The 16,125-nt window shown below is 38.6% G+C and overlaps 1 protein-coding gene across 1 annotated transcript; it reads left to right on the forward strand.

The window, feature by feature from the left end:
- Positions 1 to 1,010: 1,010 nt before the first annotated feature.
- LOC311181638 (flavin-containing monooxygenase 5-like) lies at positions 1,011 to 15,862 on the forward strand (the record flags this gene model as incomplete). The annotated part of the gene is made up of 8 exons (XM_084250082.1): positions 1,011 to 1,145; positions 2,528 to 2,716; positions 3,120 to 3,282; positions 9,447 to 9,589; positions 10,437 to 10,636; positions 11,600 to 11,949; positions 14,322 to 14,394; positions 15,508 to 15,862. 8 exons carry the CDS (start codon positions 1,011 to 1,013, stop codon positions 15,860 to 15,862), a joined length of 1,608 nt encoding a protein of 535 aa, XP_084106208.1.
- Between the last annotated feature and the right edge of the window lie 263 nt (positions 15,863 to 16,125).

Genomic DNA, 16,125 nt, shown 5'->3' on the forward strand with positions numbered 1-16,125 from the left:
AATATATTACCAGGTGATAAAGTATCATCTCTTAAGAAAACTACCACCCTGTGGTTCAACTGAATGGGACAGGATGAAACATAACTTTGTAAGTGTAGGTAGGGATAGGAGAGAAGTAGTTTCTTCAGAAGCATTTACAGGTAACACCTGTGGATACTGTGATGCCATTGAATATTTTTGCTCCATCTGAAAAAGCTCGCTGCCTGCTCCAACAGCTGACACATTCTTACTATATGATACTGTTGCCTGATACTCCTCCAACTTCACTGTAACCTTCTCCCCTTTAGTTCACATTCACAGTGATTCACTTGTTTTTCTTCAAAAGTTCAGTGTGTACCTCTCAGATTCTGCTTAAAGTGATTTTTCAGATACACACATAGCGTGGTCCCTCACTTCCTGCTTAAATGTATAAAGAAAGCCCTTCTCTGGTATATAAAAGAATACCCTTCCTACTGGATTCCCCTTAGCTTTCTCCTAGTCCATATCATTATCTCCTATACAGTTTCCCCTTAGTATATATTATCTGGCTTACCATGTGTTCACTTATTTGCCTGGAGTCTACCTCTTTGGAATGTTCTTTCAGGAACTGTGTCTGTTCTGCACACAGGTGTATCTGCCTTGTCTGATACATAGTGTGTAACCAATAAGTACTTATTGAATGAATGAATGGCAGAAAATTAACCTCTGGTATGAAGGCATTTGAACTAAACTTCTAAAGATCACTTAAATTGAGCTATAGAAATAGAAATGTGAAAATGAATTCATAGGAAAATTTTAAGGGTCAAACCTTTTTAAGAGAAGATAATCTACTCTGTACTTGAAAATGAGAAAGCCTATGTGAAGTAGCAGTTTCTGTTGTACAACAGTGGCCTTACAGCTTTGAGTGAGTCATTCCTTGAGTGTTTTATCAAATGATTTTAAGAAAAAACTAATGATCCTGCATTATATGAACAAATTACAGAGTGACAAAAGTTTGAGTTTTTCCTAATAACCTCCTGATACAAGACACAATGCCGGGCAAAAGAATTGCAGTCATTGGCGCAGGGGTCAGTGGATTAGGTGCCATTAAGAACTGTCTGGAGGTAGGACTGGAGCCCACCTGTTTTGAAGTAAGCGACGACATTGGAGGACTGTGGAGATACGAGGTAAGTCTGAATGTACCTCTATATGAGTGGGATGCGTTTTTTCATATCTGGGAAATTGGAATGCAGATTACTGCACTAATTTATCCTTCAACTACCAATGTAATTTTATTAATTCCTACTAATAGACTAATAGAGTGAGAGGCTAAGACTAGAAGAGTATATATCAAAACATTTAAAGTGATCATCATGAATGATATTCTACCCTATAATTCTTTATATGATTAGGTTAAACATGCACCACTTTTGTAATTAGGGGAAAAATGGCAATAAAAAAGGATAAAAAGAAAATCAAATCTAATTATGTTCTGTTCTTTTCTATCATCACTGTGAATAGCCAGACCTTTTGATTCCCTCAACCCAGAATTCTGACCCCACAGACTCTGTGCTGAGAGGAATTCCCACCTTTACTCTCATGTCTCACGTACATTTTTCTTTGCTTGTTTTTTCCATCCTCTTTTAATGTTCTTCTGTTTGTTGCCCCCATTTTTTTTGCATTTATTTTTTTTGTTTTCTTTAGATTTCTTTGAAGCAACATTGCATTATACCATTAATAAGTTTCAGGTGTGCATTGCTATAAATCAGTGTCTGTATATACTGTCTCAAGTTCACCACTAAGAGTCCAATTCAATCCTCCACATAACAATTCACCCCTTTACCCAATGTTCCTAGTCACTTTTCTGCTTGCCTTTTGGGAGAATCAAATTTGGTCTTATCATCTAAAAGTTTATTTATGTTTTATTTAATTCATTTATTTGTTTTCTTTCATTCTATTCCACATAAAAGCAAAATTATATGGTGCTTCTCTTTTTCCATCTGACTTATTTCACTTAGCTTAATTCCCTCTAGGTCACATCCATATCCTTGCACATGGCAGGATATCTTTCTCTTTTTTGTAGCTGGGTGATACTCCATGTATATATACATACACATCTTTACCCACTGATATGTCGATGGACACTTTGGTTGTTTCCAACTCTTTGCTATTGTAAATAATGCTGCAGTGAACATGGGGAGACATAAATCTCTTCAAATTAGTGTTTTAGTAATTATTCAATACATAATTAATATGGAAATTCCATTTTTAATTTTTAGAGCAATCTTCATACTGCTCTCCATAATGGTACCACATTTACATCCCCATCAACAGTATTCAAGGTTCTATTTACCTCTGGTCTCTCTTAATGAAGATAATAGAAAAAGACTTTCTGTGCTTAAAAGAATTAATCACATGCTTCCTAATTTGACATGTAAAAGGGGTTATTTTTTAACTGTTACTTTTGATTCCATATATTTTAATTTTAATAATTTTTAACTGAGGTAATATTTGGATACCCTCATACTTTTGATTCTAAAAGCCAGTGATTGTCCTTTTTTCTTGGTAGGAGAAGACTGAAGGGGGCCGGCCAAGTATCTACAGATCTGCCACGAGCAACACATCCAAGGAGATGACAGCCTACAGCGATTTCCCATTCCCTGATCACTTTCCCAACTACATGCACCACTCCAAACTCATGGAGTACCTCAGGATGTACGTCAGACACTTCCACCTCATTAAGCACATCCGGTTTCTGGTAAGTGGGAAAAGAACACTCCGTACTGCAGAACCCTCCTGGTAGAGAGGGGAGCCAGGCCAGAACAAAGTGCAGAGAAGCTCCACTCAGCCTTGGGAGCTAGCTTTCCTACGTCTCCAGGGAAGGCAGTGAGAACTTCTCACTTCACCTCCCTCAGGAGACAAGTATGGTGGGTTGACTGTGCAACTGGAATTGTCTCAGCACTAACCACACTCAGGACGACAGTTGGGAACCAAGTGGACCATGTCTCTGCCTTAAACATAGGGAAACCACCTTAATGGAATGCTCTTATGAAGTCCCAGAGGAGAGTAGGTATTGTCCATCTTACATATTGAGGTCAAGAATTCTTGGGCAGGAGGGCAGCTGGGAAGGGTGGTCACGAGTCTCTTTGCCTCATTCCCAGACGAGGGTATGCAGCGTGAGGAAGCGTCCCGACTTCTCCTGCACAGGACAGTGGGATGTGGTGGTGGAGACTGAGGGGAAGCAGGAGTCCTATGTCTTTGACGGGATCATGGTGTGTACTGGCCTTTATTCTGAGCCTGTCTTGCCACTGGAGAGCTTTCCAGGTATGTTGTAATAAATGGGAAGTCACTGGTTTCTGGAGGTTTTACCATTGTTGCTCTTGTTGTCTTTGAAGAAAATTTGTCATTCTAAAAGTCATCTTATTTTCAAAATCAATAGTATTGTTCCTGATTAAAGTAATGCATGCTCTTTCAAAGTCCAAATTATAAATAGTGTTATAAAAGGAAAATTAAAAATGCTAATATCACTACCAGTTCTGGGCTATTTTAAGTGAAAAGTGCTACATTTCCTACAATTGAAAGGCAAACATAGGAATTATTTTGTGTTGGTAGAGTTTGCATAAATAGTAAAATCAAAGCTGTAGACAACAATATTTAAATTTAGCTTTATTCCTGAATGTGTATGTACCTGCATACCACGATGAATATAGATCACTCTGCTCTAGTGTCATGATGCATTTCAGAGAGCAGACCACTATATTTACTACTTGGAAGACTAAGGACCCTGATAAATAATGGTGCAGGAATGACTGACCTGTATAAGGTCTCCCTGTTTATTGCTAGATGCAGGGTGTATACTCAATCTTCTGAATATACATGATTCTGGGGTTCTAGGATCCCCCCCAACTCTATTGCTTTGAGTGTCTGTTTCCCAGTATAAGAAGCTAGAGAAGGTTAAAAGAGAGGTCTATTATTTATTTTGTCAGCTAGTTGAATAGAGATTTAAATATTTCTATATTCATTCATTCAAAATTCACTCATGAGTTACCTATTCGGGACCATTGTATGTCAGAAACTGAGCAGAGAACAAAACAAACAAAACCCTGGCAAATCCAGTATGGCTGGGGTAAAGGGAAAAGCAAGAAAGAGATGGTAGGAGAGAGTGAATGGTAGCCTAAATCAATAAGGGCTTTCAAGGTCGTTGTTTGGACACTGGCTTTGACTTTGAGTGAGACAGGAATTTTTGGAAGGTTTTGAGCAGAGAAGTGGCTTGCTCCAATCATTTTCAGAAATGGTGGTAAATGAAAGCAGGAGAATAGTGAGGAGGTTTTTTTTTTTTTAGTTTTATTATTTATTTATTTATTTATAAAGATTTATTTATTTATTTACACAAGCACTGGGTACAGCAGAAGCACAGGAAGGTGAGAAAATGCACCGGAGCCAGAGCAGGGAGCAGAACAGACAGACCCACGAAGTACACTGCTGAGGGGAGCAGCAAGCACAGCAGGAGAGGTCTATGGCACCATCTGGGACTCTCGCCAGAGGCCGGGGATCGAAACAGCGCTGCAGAGCCTGCGGGCAGCTTCGCAGCCCAGCACTTAATCACTGCGCCACCGGGAAGGCCCACTTAGTAGTTTTAATTACTACAAAAATCCCAGTGTTGTCATACTTAATTTAGCTATTTCCATATAATTGTACATTTTCCCATTTTTTTTAATAAATTTTATTGTTATATTCCCCATACAATTGCAGCCCCCCCATTCTGACCCCAATCCCTCCCCTCCCGCCCCCGCCCCCCTAAAAGTGTCTCTGGTTCATAGTTTTTTGTTGATTTTGATTTTCACTTTCTTATAGTTATTCATTTTCCTGGTCCCTTATTTAAGTTTTCTAGATTCCTGCTATGAGTGAGACCATCCGGTATTTTTCTTTTTCTTTTTGGCTTATTTCGCTGAGCATGATCCCTTCCAGCGCCATCCATGTTGCTGCAAATTGCATGTGTTTATCTTTTTTGAATGCTGAGTAATATTCCATGGTATATATGTACCACATCTTCTTGATCCAGTCATCTATTTTTGGGCATTTGGGTTGTTTCCAAAGCTTAGCTATTGTAAACAGTGCTGCTATAAACATAGGGGTGCAGGTGTTCTTTGGAATTGATGTTTCTGTGTCCTTTGGGTAAATACCTAGGAGTGGAATTGCTGGATCATATGGAAGCTCTATGTTTAGTAGGTCCAGAAATCTCCACACAGCTTTCCACAGTGGTTGGACCAGTTTGCACTCCCACCAACAGTGCAGAAGAGTTCCTTTTTCTCCACACCCTCGCCAACATTTGTTGTTGCTAGTTTTTTTAATATGTGCCATTCTCACTGGTGTAAGATGGTATCTCATGGTAGTTTTGATTTGCATTTCCCTGATGACAAGTGATGTTGAACATTTTTTCATATGCCTGTTGGCCATTTGCATTTCCTCTTCAGAGAAGTTTCTTTTAAACTCTTCTGCCCATTTTTTGACCGGATTATTTTCTTTGTTGTTGTTGAGTCTCATCAGCTCTTTGCAGATTTTTGTGATCAGTCCTTTATCATTAGTGTTGGGTGCAAAAATGTTCTCCCAGTTGGTGGGGTTTCTCTTTGTTTTTGTTATTGTCTCTTTTGCTGTGCAAAAGCTCTTTAATTTGATGTAGTCCCAGCTGTTTATCTTTGCCTTCACTATCACTGCTTTGGGTGATATGTCTGTAAAGATGTCTTTGATGTGCAAATCACGTAGTGTTTCGCCTATATTTCCTTCTATATATTTTATGGTTTCAGGTCTTATGTCTAGTTCTTTAATCCATTTTGAGTTGATTTTTGTGTATGGTGTGAGGTGGTGGTCAAGCTTCATTCTTTTGCATGTAGCGACCCAGTTTTCCCAGCACCATTTATTGAACAAACTTTCTTTGCTCCAATGCATATTCTTTGCACCTTTGTCAAAGATTAGTTGACCATAAATCTGTGGGTTTATTTCTGGATTTTCTATTCAATTCCATTGGTCTGTATGTCTGTTCTTGTTCCAATACCATGCAGTTTTGATGATTATGGCTTTGTAGTATAGTTTGAAGTCTGGGAGTCTGATGCCTCCATTCCCTTCTTTTTTTTTCAGGAGAGCTTTGGCTATTCGGGGTTTTTTGTGATTCCATATGAATTTCATCAATAATTGTTCTATTTCTTTGAAGAATGACATTGAAATTTTGATTGGAATAGCATTGAATCTGTATATTGCTTTTGGAAGGATGGCCATTTTAATAATGTTTGTTCTTCCAATCCATGAGCAGGGGATGTCTCTCCATTTCTTTGTGTCTTCTTCTATTTCTTTTAACAGTGTTTTATAGTTTTCTTTGTATAGGTCCTTTACCTCTTTTGTTAGATTTATTCCCAAATATTTGATTTTTTTTGTTTCAATAACAAAAGGGATGGTCTTTTTGATTTCTTCTTCTTCAGATTTATTGTTTGTGTATAGGAAGGCTACTGACTTTTGCGTGTTGATTTTGTATCCTGCCACTTTACTGAACTGATTGATGAGTTGAATTAGCTTTTCTGTGGAGTTTTTGGGGTTCTCTATGTATAATATCATATCGTCTGCAAATAGTGATAGTTTGACTTCTTCTTTTCCTATTTGGATTCCTTGGATGTCTTTCTCTTGTCTTATTGCCCTGGCTAGGACTTCCAGTATTATATTGAAAAGCAGTGGTGAGAGTGGACATCCTTGTCTTGTTCCAGATCTTAATGGAATTGCTTTCAGCTTTTCACCATTGAGAATGATACTGGCTGTTGGCTTGTCATAGATGGCCTTTATGATGTTGAGGTATGTTCCTTGTATCCCCAGAATTTCAAGGGCTTTTATCATGAATGGGTGTTGCACTTTGTCGAAAGCTTTCTCAGCATCTATTGATATTATCATATGGTTTTTATATTTCTTTTTGTTGATGTGTTGGATAACGTTGATTGATTTTCGGATGTTAAACCATCCTTGTGCCCCTGGAATGAATCCAACTTGGTCGTGGTGAATTATCTTATGGATACATTGTTGGATTCTGATAGCTAAAATTTTATTGAGGATTTTTGCATCAGTGTTCATTAGGGAGATTGGCCTGTAGTTTTCCTTTTTTGTGTTGTCCTTGTTCGGTTTTGGTATTAGTGTAATGTTGGCTTCATAAAACGTGTTTGGTATTGTCCCTTCCTTCTCAATTTTTTGGAAGAGTTTGTGAAGGATAGGCACTAATTCGTCTCTGAATGTTTGGTAGAATTCATTTGTAAATCCATCAGGTCCTGTGAAAAAAAAAAAATAAAGATGGTGGGTTGGACCCTGGAAAGACAAAGTGCTTGGATCCCGAATAGTTTGAACACAGAGTTGACAAATTTTGATGATGGACCTATTGTGAGATGTGGCAAGATGAGAAGACGCAAGGATAACTCTAATGTTGTTGGTCTGCACGATGGAGCTGCCATTTCCAGAGACAGAAAGGAAGAGCAGATTCTGCCTGTATGAGGGAGAATGATTGAGGCCACAATGCAACAAGATCCCAGATATCTTCAATAAACATGAAAGAGGGCCTCCCCGGTGGCGCAGCGGTTGAGCGCTGGGTTGCGAAGCTGCCTGCAGCCTCTGCAACGCCGGTTCAATCCCCGGCTGCTCCCCGGCCACCTGAGGAGGGTCCCACATGGCGCGCAGACCTCTCCTGCCGCCCGCTGCTCCCCTCAGCAGTGTACTTCGGTCCTTCTGCCTGCTCTGCTCCCCGCTCTGGCTCTGGTGAATTCTCTCACCCTCCCGCGCTTCTGACTGTACCCAGTGCATGTATAAACAAAACAAACAAATAAACAAATAAATATACATGCCTCTTTAAAAAAATAAAATAAACATGAAAGAGGGTGAATAGGAATAAAGACAGTTAAAGGAAAGCTTATTTTTCAATCACTTCCTATGTTATAGGAAACTTTTAAGGGATGCTTGTAGTAATCCACAATAGTGGATGAAGCAGTTTCCATTTTTTACACATCACAAATATCACTAGTGGTGAAAGAATTGAGAATCATGCTTAAGTTTGTTTGATCTCTGTGTCTCCTCCCACCAAGGGGCAAAGAGTTCATTTTGGAATAGAAGAAAAAAAAAAAAACATTTTCTCCTGGGCAAAGGAGACAGAGCAGGAAGAACAAAACATGGTACGTTTTAGGTATGGAGAAAGTCACCTAGGAAATTTGTTGTTTCATAAAAATAAGACAGAAAAGAAAGGATTATCTCTAGGGAGCAAAGGGATTACAGTGGGGTGAAGGGAAAGAGAAGTACTTGAAAGAGCTTCAGGAAGGAATTTCATATGGATTCTATCTAGCCATAGGTAATTGAACTTGGCAACGATGGGATTTGGGAACAATAATATTGCATCCATGCCAGGAACTTACTAGGTAAGGATCAAAGAACTGCTTCCAGGAGAAAGTTAATGCTTTGGAGCAGATTCTGTAGGGGAAAAGGAACACAACAAACCACAATCAAGACTGTCCTTGGGCCTCCCAGTGGTGCAGTGTTTGAGCGCTGGCTTGCGAAGCTGCCTGCAGCCTCTGCAGCGCTGGTTCAATCCCCAGCTGCTCCCCAGCCACCGGAGCTGGTCCCACATGGCACACAGATCTCTTCTGCCTCCCGCTGCTCCCCTCAGCAGTGTACTTCGGTCCTTCTGCCTGCTCTGCTCCCCGCTCTGGCTCTGGTGGATTCTCTCACCCTCCTGCGCCCCTGACTGTACCCAGTGCTTGTATAAATAAATAAATCTTTAAAAAAAAAAGAAAAAAAGACTGTCCAGTGTCACCGGAGGAGCAAAGAAACCCAAATGTGCAAATACCAACAATGTTTAAAGGATGAAATACTGCAGAATCACCACCAGCTTTTATGACCATGCCATAGGAAGTTTCTGTTAGAGTCAGAACAAGATTTGTGGGTAAATTTGAGGGTACACCTCTCAACTTGAGATCTTGTGGATTATATTGGAATATTTGTTCATAATAGGGGAATGAGTGAATAGGACAGGCAGGAAGGTGTACTAAGCTCAGTAGAGGTAGAAATCAGCCAGACACACATGCAATTTGGTTTAGGAAAGCAAGGCAGGGAATTGGGTCCACAGCAGTAGTTGTAAATAAACAGCGGTGACTGACAAGAAAGATGTATTACCTGAAGAGAGCTATGTTCCTCTTTGAAGTCAGGGCAGAAAATAGAGAAGTAAAAACATAAATGATCTTCTTAGAAACCTGGGGATATGTTTGATCTTGCAATTTATGGTCTGAAATGACACTGTGGAAGGATTCATTCTATCAGATGATTTGATCATCGCCCCCAGAACTGGAATCAGTGGGCCAGCAAATGAGATTTAAGTAGGAGGGTCTTTGAGTTTAGTAATAAGCTTCAGAGGATGCCAGCAGTTAAAATAAAATAAAACAATGACCAAAGTTTGAATAATTCTCTTTTTACCACAGGGATCAAGAGGTTCAAAGGTGAATATATGCACACTTGGGAATACAAGAGTCCAGAGAAATTTCAGGGGAAGAGAATCGTTGTGGTCGGTATTGGAAATTCTGGAGTTGACTTGGCAATTGAGCTCAGTCATGTAACCCCACAGGTTTGGTTCCTAAAATTCTCTTTCCTGAGATGCAACCTGCCCCATGCCCTCTGAGATGTGAGCACTGTGTAAAGTGTGTGTAGTATGTGTGCACACACTGCTTTAGTCCTTTTCATTAGCTACCCCCACACCTGACACTTTGTAGACATCTAAGTAACCCATCCACCCAAAAAAAATCTTTAAAATTTGAGAATGAAATAAATATTTCAAAGCTTAGTGAGTGACATATTGTTTGTTTTTTACCAGAACATGTAGGTTTTATCAGCTCAGCCAAGAGTTTTAAAAGTGAACATACCGAGAAACAAAAAGGTTTTAAGTACCATTTTTTCAAATCCCTCTATATTTCGTTGACATAACCCTCCACACAATCTTCCAGTTCTGATTCCTTCATATTTATATTTCTAGGGATATGAATTAACTAAGTATTCCAGACACTTTACACAGTTATTGGCAAATGAGTGGAATTTTATGCTACAATTTATTGATCTCTATCTTCTTGCATTATTATGTTTCCCAGAAGTTAGGATTTAAGAAATTGCAGGCATCAACCACTGCTCTGGAGAAAGATCAAAGGGGTGATGGGTGAGATGTAGAGGGAGGCTTGGGGAGACCCTAAAGACATAAACAACATGTAGACGCATCCTTGTGTATACAAATGTACAAATGTATTTGTTGGTCTACCTGTCTTTGAGGACAAAGGAACTCTTGTAGCTAAAAAGGCAAGAGAATTGTCCATTTCTCCTCATGAGCCAAATGGTATGTATCTGAAGATTGAGAACAGGGTCCTATGAGAAGAAATGCTTACATTCTGAGGCCCTATTTTTCACTTATCGGTGTTCTCTTCTAGGTATTTCTCAGCACAAGGAGGGGTTCATGGATCTGGAACCGGGTCTGGGATAATGGGATGCCCATGGACATTGCTCTCTTCACTCGTTTTAACTCCAACCTCAACAAACTGTACCCTGCCTTCTTAATCAACCGATGGACAGAGAAGAAATTAAATGCACGATTTAACCATGATGTGTATGGATTGCAACCTAAACACAGGTATGATTAGCATTTTTAAAAAATGATTTTGCCTCTACCTTTTGGAGTCAGCAGGTCAGACTTGGGATATAAGGATGGAATAGAGTTCGTGTTTGTTTTGAAAATAAACTTGAAGTGTTGTGGGAGAATATTCGTCATTTCTTCCTTTCTTGTGTGTCTTTGCACTATTCTACTCACCTTAGAGGAAAGAAATTGAGCTTCAGGAATGTGGTGGAGGCTTCATCATCCGCACCCTTCATATTTTCAGGCTACTTTCACTTCTGTAGATTATAAGACTTTCACATAGTGGGCAAGCGGCGAATGGCAAGTTATATCATAAAAATCAACTTTATCTTCCAGGCCAAAAGAAAGATTCAGGTTTCTTGGTGGGAGCCCAGGGTCTCCATCTTATCATTGAATATCACCATATATCACCAGGTTCAGAGGCATCAGTCCTCGGATGTTGCTGAATGGAGAAGAAATTATAGGGAGTCAAGGATGATGACTTGTTAATTGTGTCAAATAAAATAATGTTGGTAAAATGTATAAAAATGGCATGTAGGTTCTCCAAATAAAATGGCAATTAGAATATGATCTGATTTTCTATTTCCAATATCAACACATGGTAATTGTTCTTCAAAATCTCTCCAAAAATTGTTTTTAAAGTCATTAGATATTAACATATCACTGGTATAAGCTTATATTCCAAATTTCAAAATCTTCTCTTTGCATGCAATAAAGATTAATAGATATTGCTAGCATTCTATAGTACCTACAGAATGTTTGAGCTCAGTAGTATCTATAGAATGTTTAATCAGTAAATCATTTAGAAAAAGAATAATGAAAAAGATCTTTTGTAAAACAAAAAATAATTCTTTCACTTATTTTGGCTCAACTAAAAACTATTTTAAGCATTTTTTTAGTTCAGTTCCTCTTCAAGTAGAGTTAGATAAATTTTTCTGGACTTCAACTTTTACTCTTCAGATTTCTGAGCCACCAATCTACTATCAGTGATGATCTACCCAATCACATAATTTCTGGAAAAATTGTGATGAAACCAAATATAAGAGAATTCACTGAGACATCAGTCACCTTTGAGGATGGCACAGAAGAAGACATTGATCTTGTTATATTTGCCACAGGATACAAGTTCTCTTTCCCTTTTTTGGAAAGTGACTCAACAGTTCTGGATAGCCAGTGCACCATGTTTAAATTTGTGTTCCCGCCTCTGCTAGAGAAGCCAACACTAGCTTTCATTGGCATCCTTCAGCCAGTGGGCGCCACCATCCCCACCTCAGAAATCCAGAGCCGATGGGCTGCTCATATATTCAAAGGTACGTGCTAGCCTTGTGCATGGTGAGAAAAATATCTATAGATGGTGTGATTTCAGAGGTATTGCAAAGGTCTTCCACTGCAAAACATATGTGAAGTGAACCTTTACAGTTTTCTGAAATTCTACCACTTGAAATTTGTTACTTTGGTATTTGATGGCTACTAATCTTTAGAATTTCCGCATGAAACTAAAGATGAAAAAAGGTGTAACTTAAGGTATCATCAAAAGACAACTTATTAGCAAATAATTCTTTAAGCACAGGAGGGAGATAATAGAAAGTATCATATAGAAAGTGAGACAAGTAGTATATAGAAGTCTAGTAAAATATAGTATTAAAGGCATATGCAGTATAGAAAGTACAGTATAGTGTTTAGTATAGTATAATATATCATATCATATCATATCATATCATATCATATCATATCATATCATATCATATTGTATTATATAGTATAGAAAGTGAGACCAACAGAAGAAAGATCTCAACCTAAAGTAAAGTTGGGAAATAGCAGTCATCCTTTTTCTCCCAGTTGCTAGCATCACTCCAGAATGAGTCTATATCGAAGGGAACATTTTTGCCTGTCTCTCCAGTACAAATATAAAGAGGACAAGCTGGTCAATTGTGTTACGGTCACACAGTACACACAACACAACTAAAAGATCAAGGGTTTTAGAGTCAAATAAAGGCAGAATTAAAATCCAGCTCCTTATTTAGGTTTCCTAAATTCCTGCTATGAGCGAGACCAGCCAGTATTTTTCTTTTTCTTTCTGGTTTATTTCACTGAGCATGACCCCTTCCAGCTCCATCCATGTTGCTGCAAATGGCAAAAGTTTATCTTTTTTGATTGCTGAGTAATATTCCATTGTGTATATGTACTACGTCTTCTTGATCCAGTCATCTATTTCTGGGCATTTGGGTTGTTTCCATAGCTTACCTATTGTAACTAGTGCTGCAACAAACAAAGGGGTGCAGGTACCCTTTTGAATTAATGTTTTTGTATCAGGAAGAAGACTAATTATAATAAAGTAAAAATCAAAATCAACAAGCAACTATAAATCAGAGACACACTATACGGGGGGAGAAGGGAGTGGGATCAAACAAAGGTGGTGGAAATTTTACAGGGACTATAACCAATGAAAAATGCATACATTGTACAAAAATGAAAAATGATGTAAAATATGTTATAAAATTTAAAAAATCAAGCTCCTCCACATACTGGCAGATGATCTTGACATATCACTGGAACTCTGCAATTTCCTCATTTGAATGTGGATACCTATATGTATTTTTTCAGGGTAGCAAAGAATGAACAATTAAGCACCTTAACATTCAAAGGTAAACAATAGGCATTCAATAAATATTGATCATATGAAGATTAACCATTATTAATATAATCCTTTTTTATAATATCATTGATTCTAAAGTTGAGAATACATGAAGACTGATTCAAAACGTACCATTATGAAATTATGCCAATCACATTATAATAATTCTACATATATGTTTGCCTGTCCTTTAATTTTTTCCCATTTTTTCTTTTTAATTATTTTCTTACATCATTGTTCATTTTTGTACAGTAATTGGTTGCTACCCTCAGGTGTAGTCTCCATAGGTCTCCCACCACTATAACACCTATGACCCATCACTATAGTCGCTCATGCTCTTCCCTCCCCTGTTGTCTACTCACCCTCCCTCTCCTTTACTGTATGCCTCAGACCTATGGAGAGCTGGCATACATTTTTTTTTTGACCTTTTGTTTGGTTTGTCTCTATTCCATGTATAAGTAAAGCCATCTGATATTTATCATAAAGAGTTTCCATGTTTTTCTGGAACTTTCATTGTTTCTCAAAATGTAGGAGCTATCCATTATTAGAATAAAGGATAGTTAAATAAAGTGGTTACTCTGAAGTAAGGTGGAAAATTAAGAATATATCTTTCTTTAATGAAAACAATCAGAAGACAGCAAGTCACCATTAGTACCTACAATACATACTTGTGAACTACATCATAAAATAAATGAAAAACTGTAACTTTCGATCTAAATGAGGGCAATACTCTGATAATAAGACTACGCTCATGCTATATTGTGTCTTATCCATTGGGTGAGACTCTTTTCAGTTCTGTCTTTCTTTGTGGGCTTTGAGGTCAAGATGTGAACTCATCAGACATGTGTTCCAAGGACATGATCTTGTACGTGCACCTGATAAAACAAGGAGCTGAGAGCAAACATGAGTAGCTCCTGGACCCACCTCCCCCACGTCCATGCTACCTCACTCATGATGTTCTACCAAACTGACTCCTCGGGATATCCAGGTCCTCCTGAAATCCTATCTTCTCACTAAGTTTGTTCAAATTTGGAACTTCTTTCCTAGGACTGAACACGTTACCTTCAGTGAGTGACATGATGGCTGATATCACAAAGAAGAGGGAAAAAATGGAAACAGAGTAAGATGCTAGAGTAAGATACTTCTTGCTGAAAGTCAATTAAAAGTGTTTAGGAGCAGCCATCTGCCTATCAAGCATTTTTCATATTTTTATTATCATAGAATCTGGGTCTATTTGCCTGATGGAGTTTCAACTTTTCAACTTTTGCATTTACTCTGATCCAAGCATAGTGACATATGTGGGATGTTTATGGATGGAATGAATGCAGAATAGTCCACTAAGAAATCATCAGAATTTTTGTTAAAGTTAGTGGAACAGTAGATACAGCATATAATTATGAATTTACATCACATCATAGTCTCAGAGATGTAAAGCATGTGAAAATGTAAGATGAAATGAAGGACTTCTTCATTCTTTTAAGATGTTGGATTGATAAATCTTGTGGGGATTGAGTTGGCAAATCCTTACCAAATCCAATTAAGTTTCTGACGGGATGTCAGAAGATTGTAGGTTGTGCCTAATCTTCTTTATGGAAACTTATTCTCGACCATTCAGACTGGGAAAGTAATCCATTTCTATTCAACAAATGCCTGTTGAGAACTCACAATGTCAGTGTCACAGCATGTTCTCAGAGATCAAAAGGCTTCATCCTAAGAAGATAACTTTGGTTTTAAGAAGGTGGATCAAGAATTGAATTTTGGTAATACTGAACTACATCATTTAATACAGCAAATTAACCATACACAATAAACACAAATTACACATAATACACACAAATTAACCACGCAATAAATGGCCCACAAGATTTGTCTGTCATAGTCCTCACCACCAGCTAACCAAAATGAGACAATGTCCTGATTGAGAATCAAATGCGTGGCCAAAGTATGGGATTCAGGAAGAGAAGAATATTCATAAGACAAAAATTGTCTGAAACCCAGTTTCTAGTATCCAAGACCCTTGGAAGGACTTAGGCAGAAAAAAATACACCTGCATAAATATTTTCTTAGAACCATTGAGACCATGGAGAAATCATCAATAGTTCTTAATTCTTACCCCCAAGATTATCCCTTCATGCAAGCTTCATTCAATGTTTAGATGTTAACTGTGCTAGGAGGGAGGGACACAGGGGGTCATCTGAGTTAAGTTTCTGATTTGCCCCCTTTTGGGTTTCAGATTCCTGAATAACCCCCGGGACACGCGCAGAGTATGCTATGTCGACTACATGGACGACATTGCCTCTGAAATAGGGGTGAAGCCCAACCTGTTCTCCCTCCTTTTGCGGGATCCCAAGCTGGCTGTGAGGAGTTTCTTTGGACCGTGTACACCATACCAGTACCGCCTGCAGGGGCCAGGCAGCTGGGCTGGGGCCCGGGAAGCCATCATGACCCAGAGGGAGCGCATCATCAAGCCCCTGCGGACCCGCAGCCTGGCCTGTGCCCACCCTGGGCACTCAGGGCCATGCTGGTTTAAAAGTGTCTGCTTTGCCCTTCTCGTCCTTGTTCTCACTATAGTCATTCTTAAACAGTGATTCTGTGCTCATTACAGTGGCACATGCTAGTTAAGAGATTGTACATGCGAGTGTTTATGGCTGGCTTGGGATTAGACTAGTGCCATGAATTATCTAATAATTCCAGAATTTCTTATGCACATATATGTTGGCAAAATTGGAGATTTCTTCCACAGTGATTTCAAATGAAGTGGTTTGTGTAAAGCTTTACTTGAGAAGGATATAATTAACTTTTTTAACATATGTTTTCAGATACACATGTTCTTCTAGGCATCCCTCTCTAG

The sequence above is a fragment of the Talpa europaea genome (assembly GCF_964194135.1).
Source record: "Talpa europaea genome assembly, chromosome: 12".
NCBI lineage: Eukaryota > Metazoa > Chordata > Mammalia > Eulipotyphla > Talpidae > Talpa > Talpa europaea.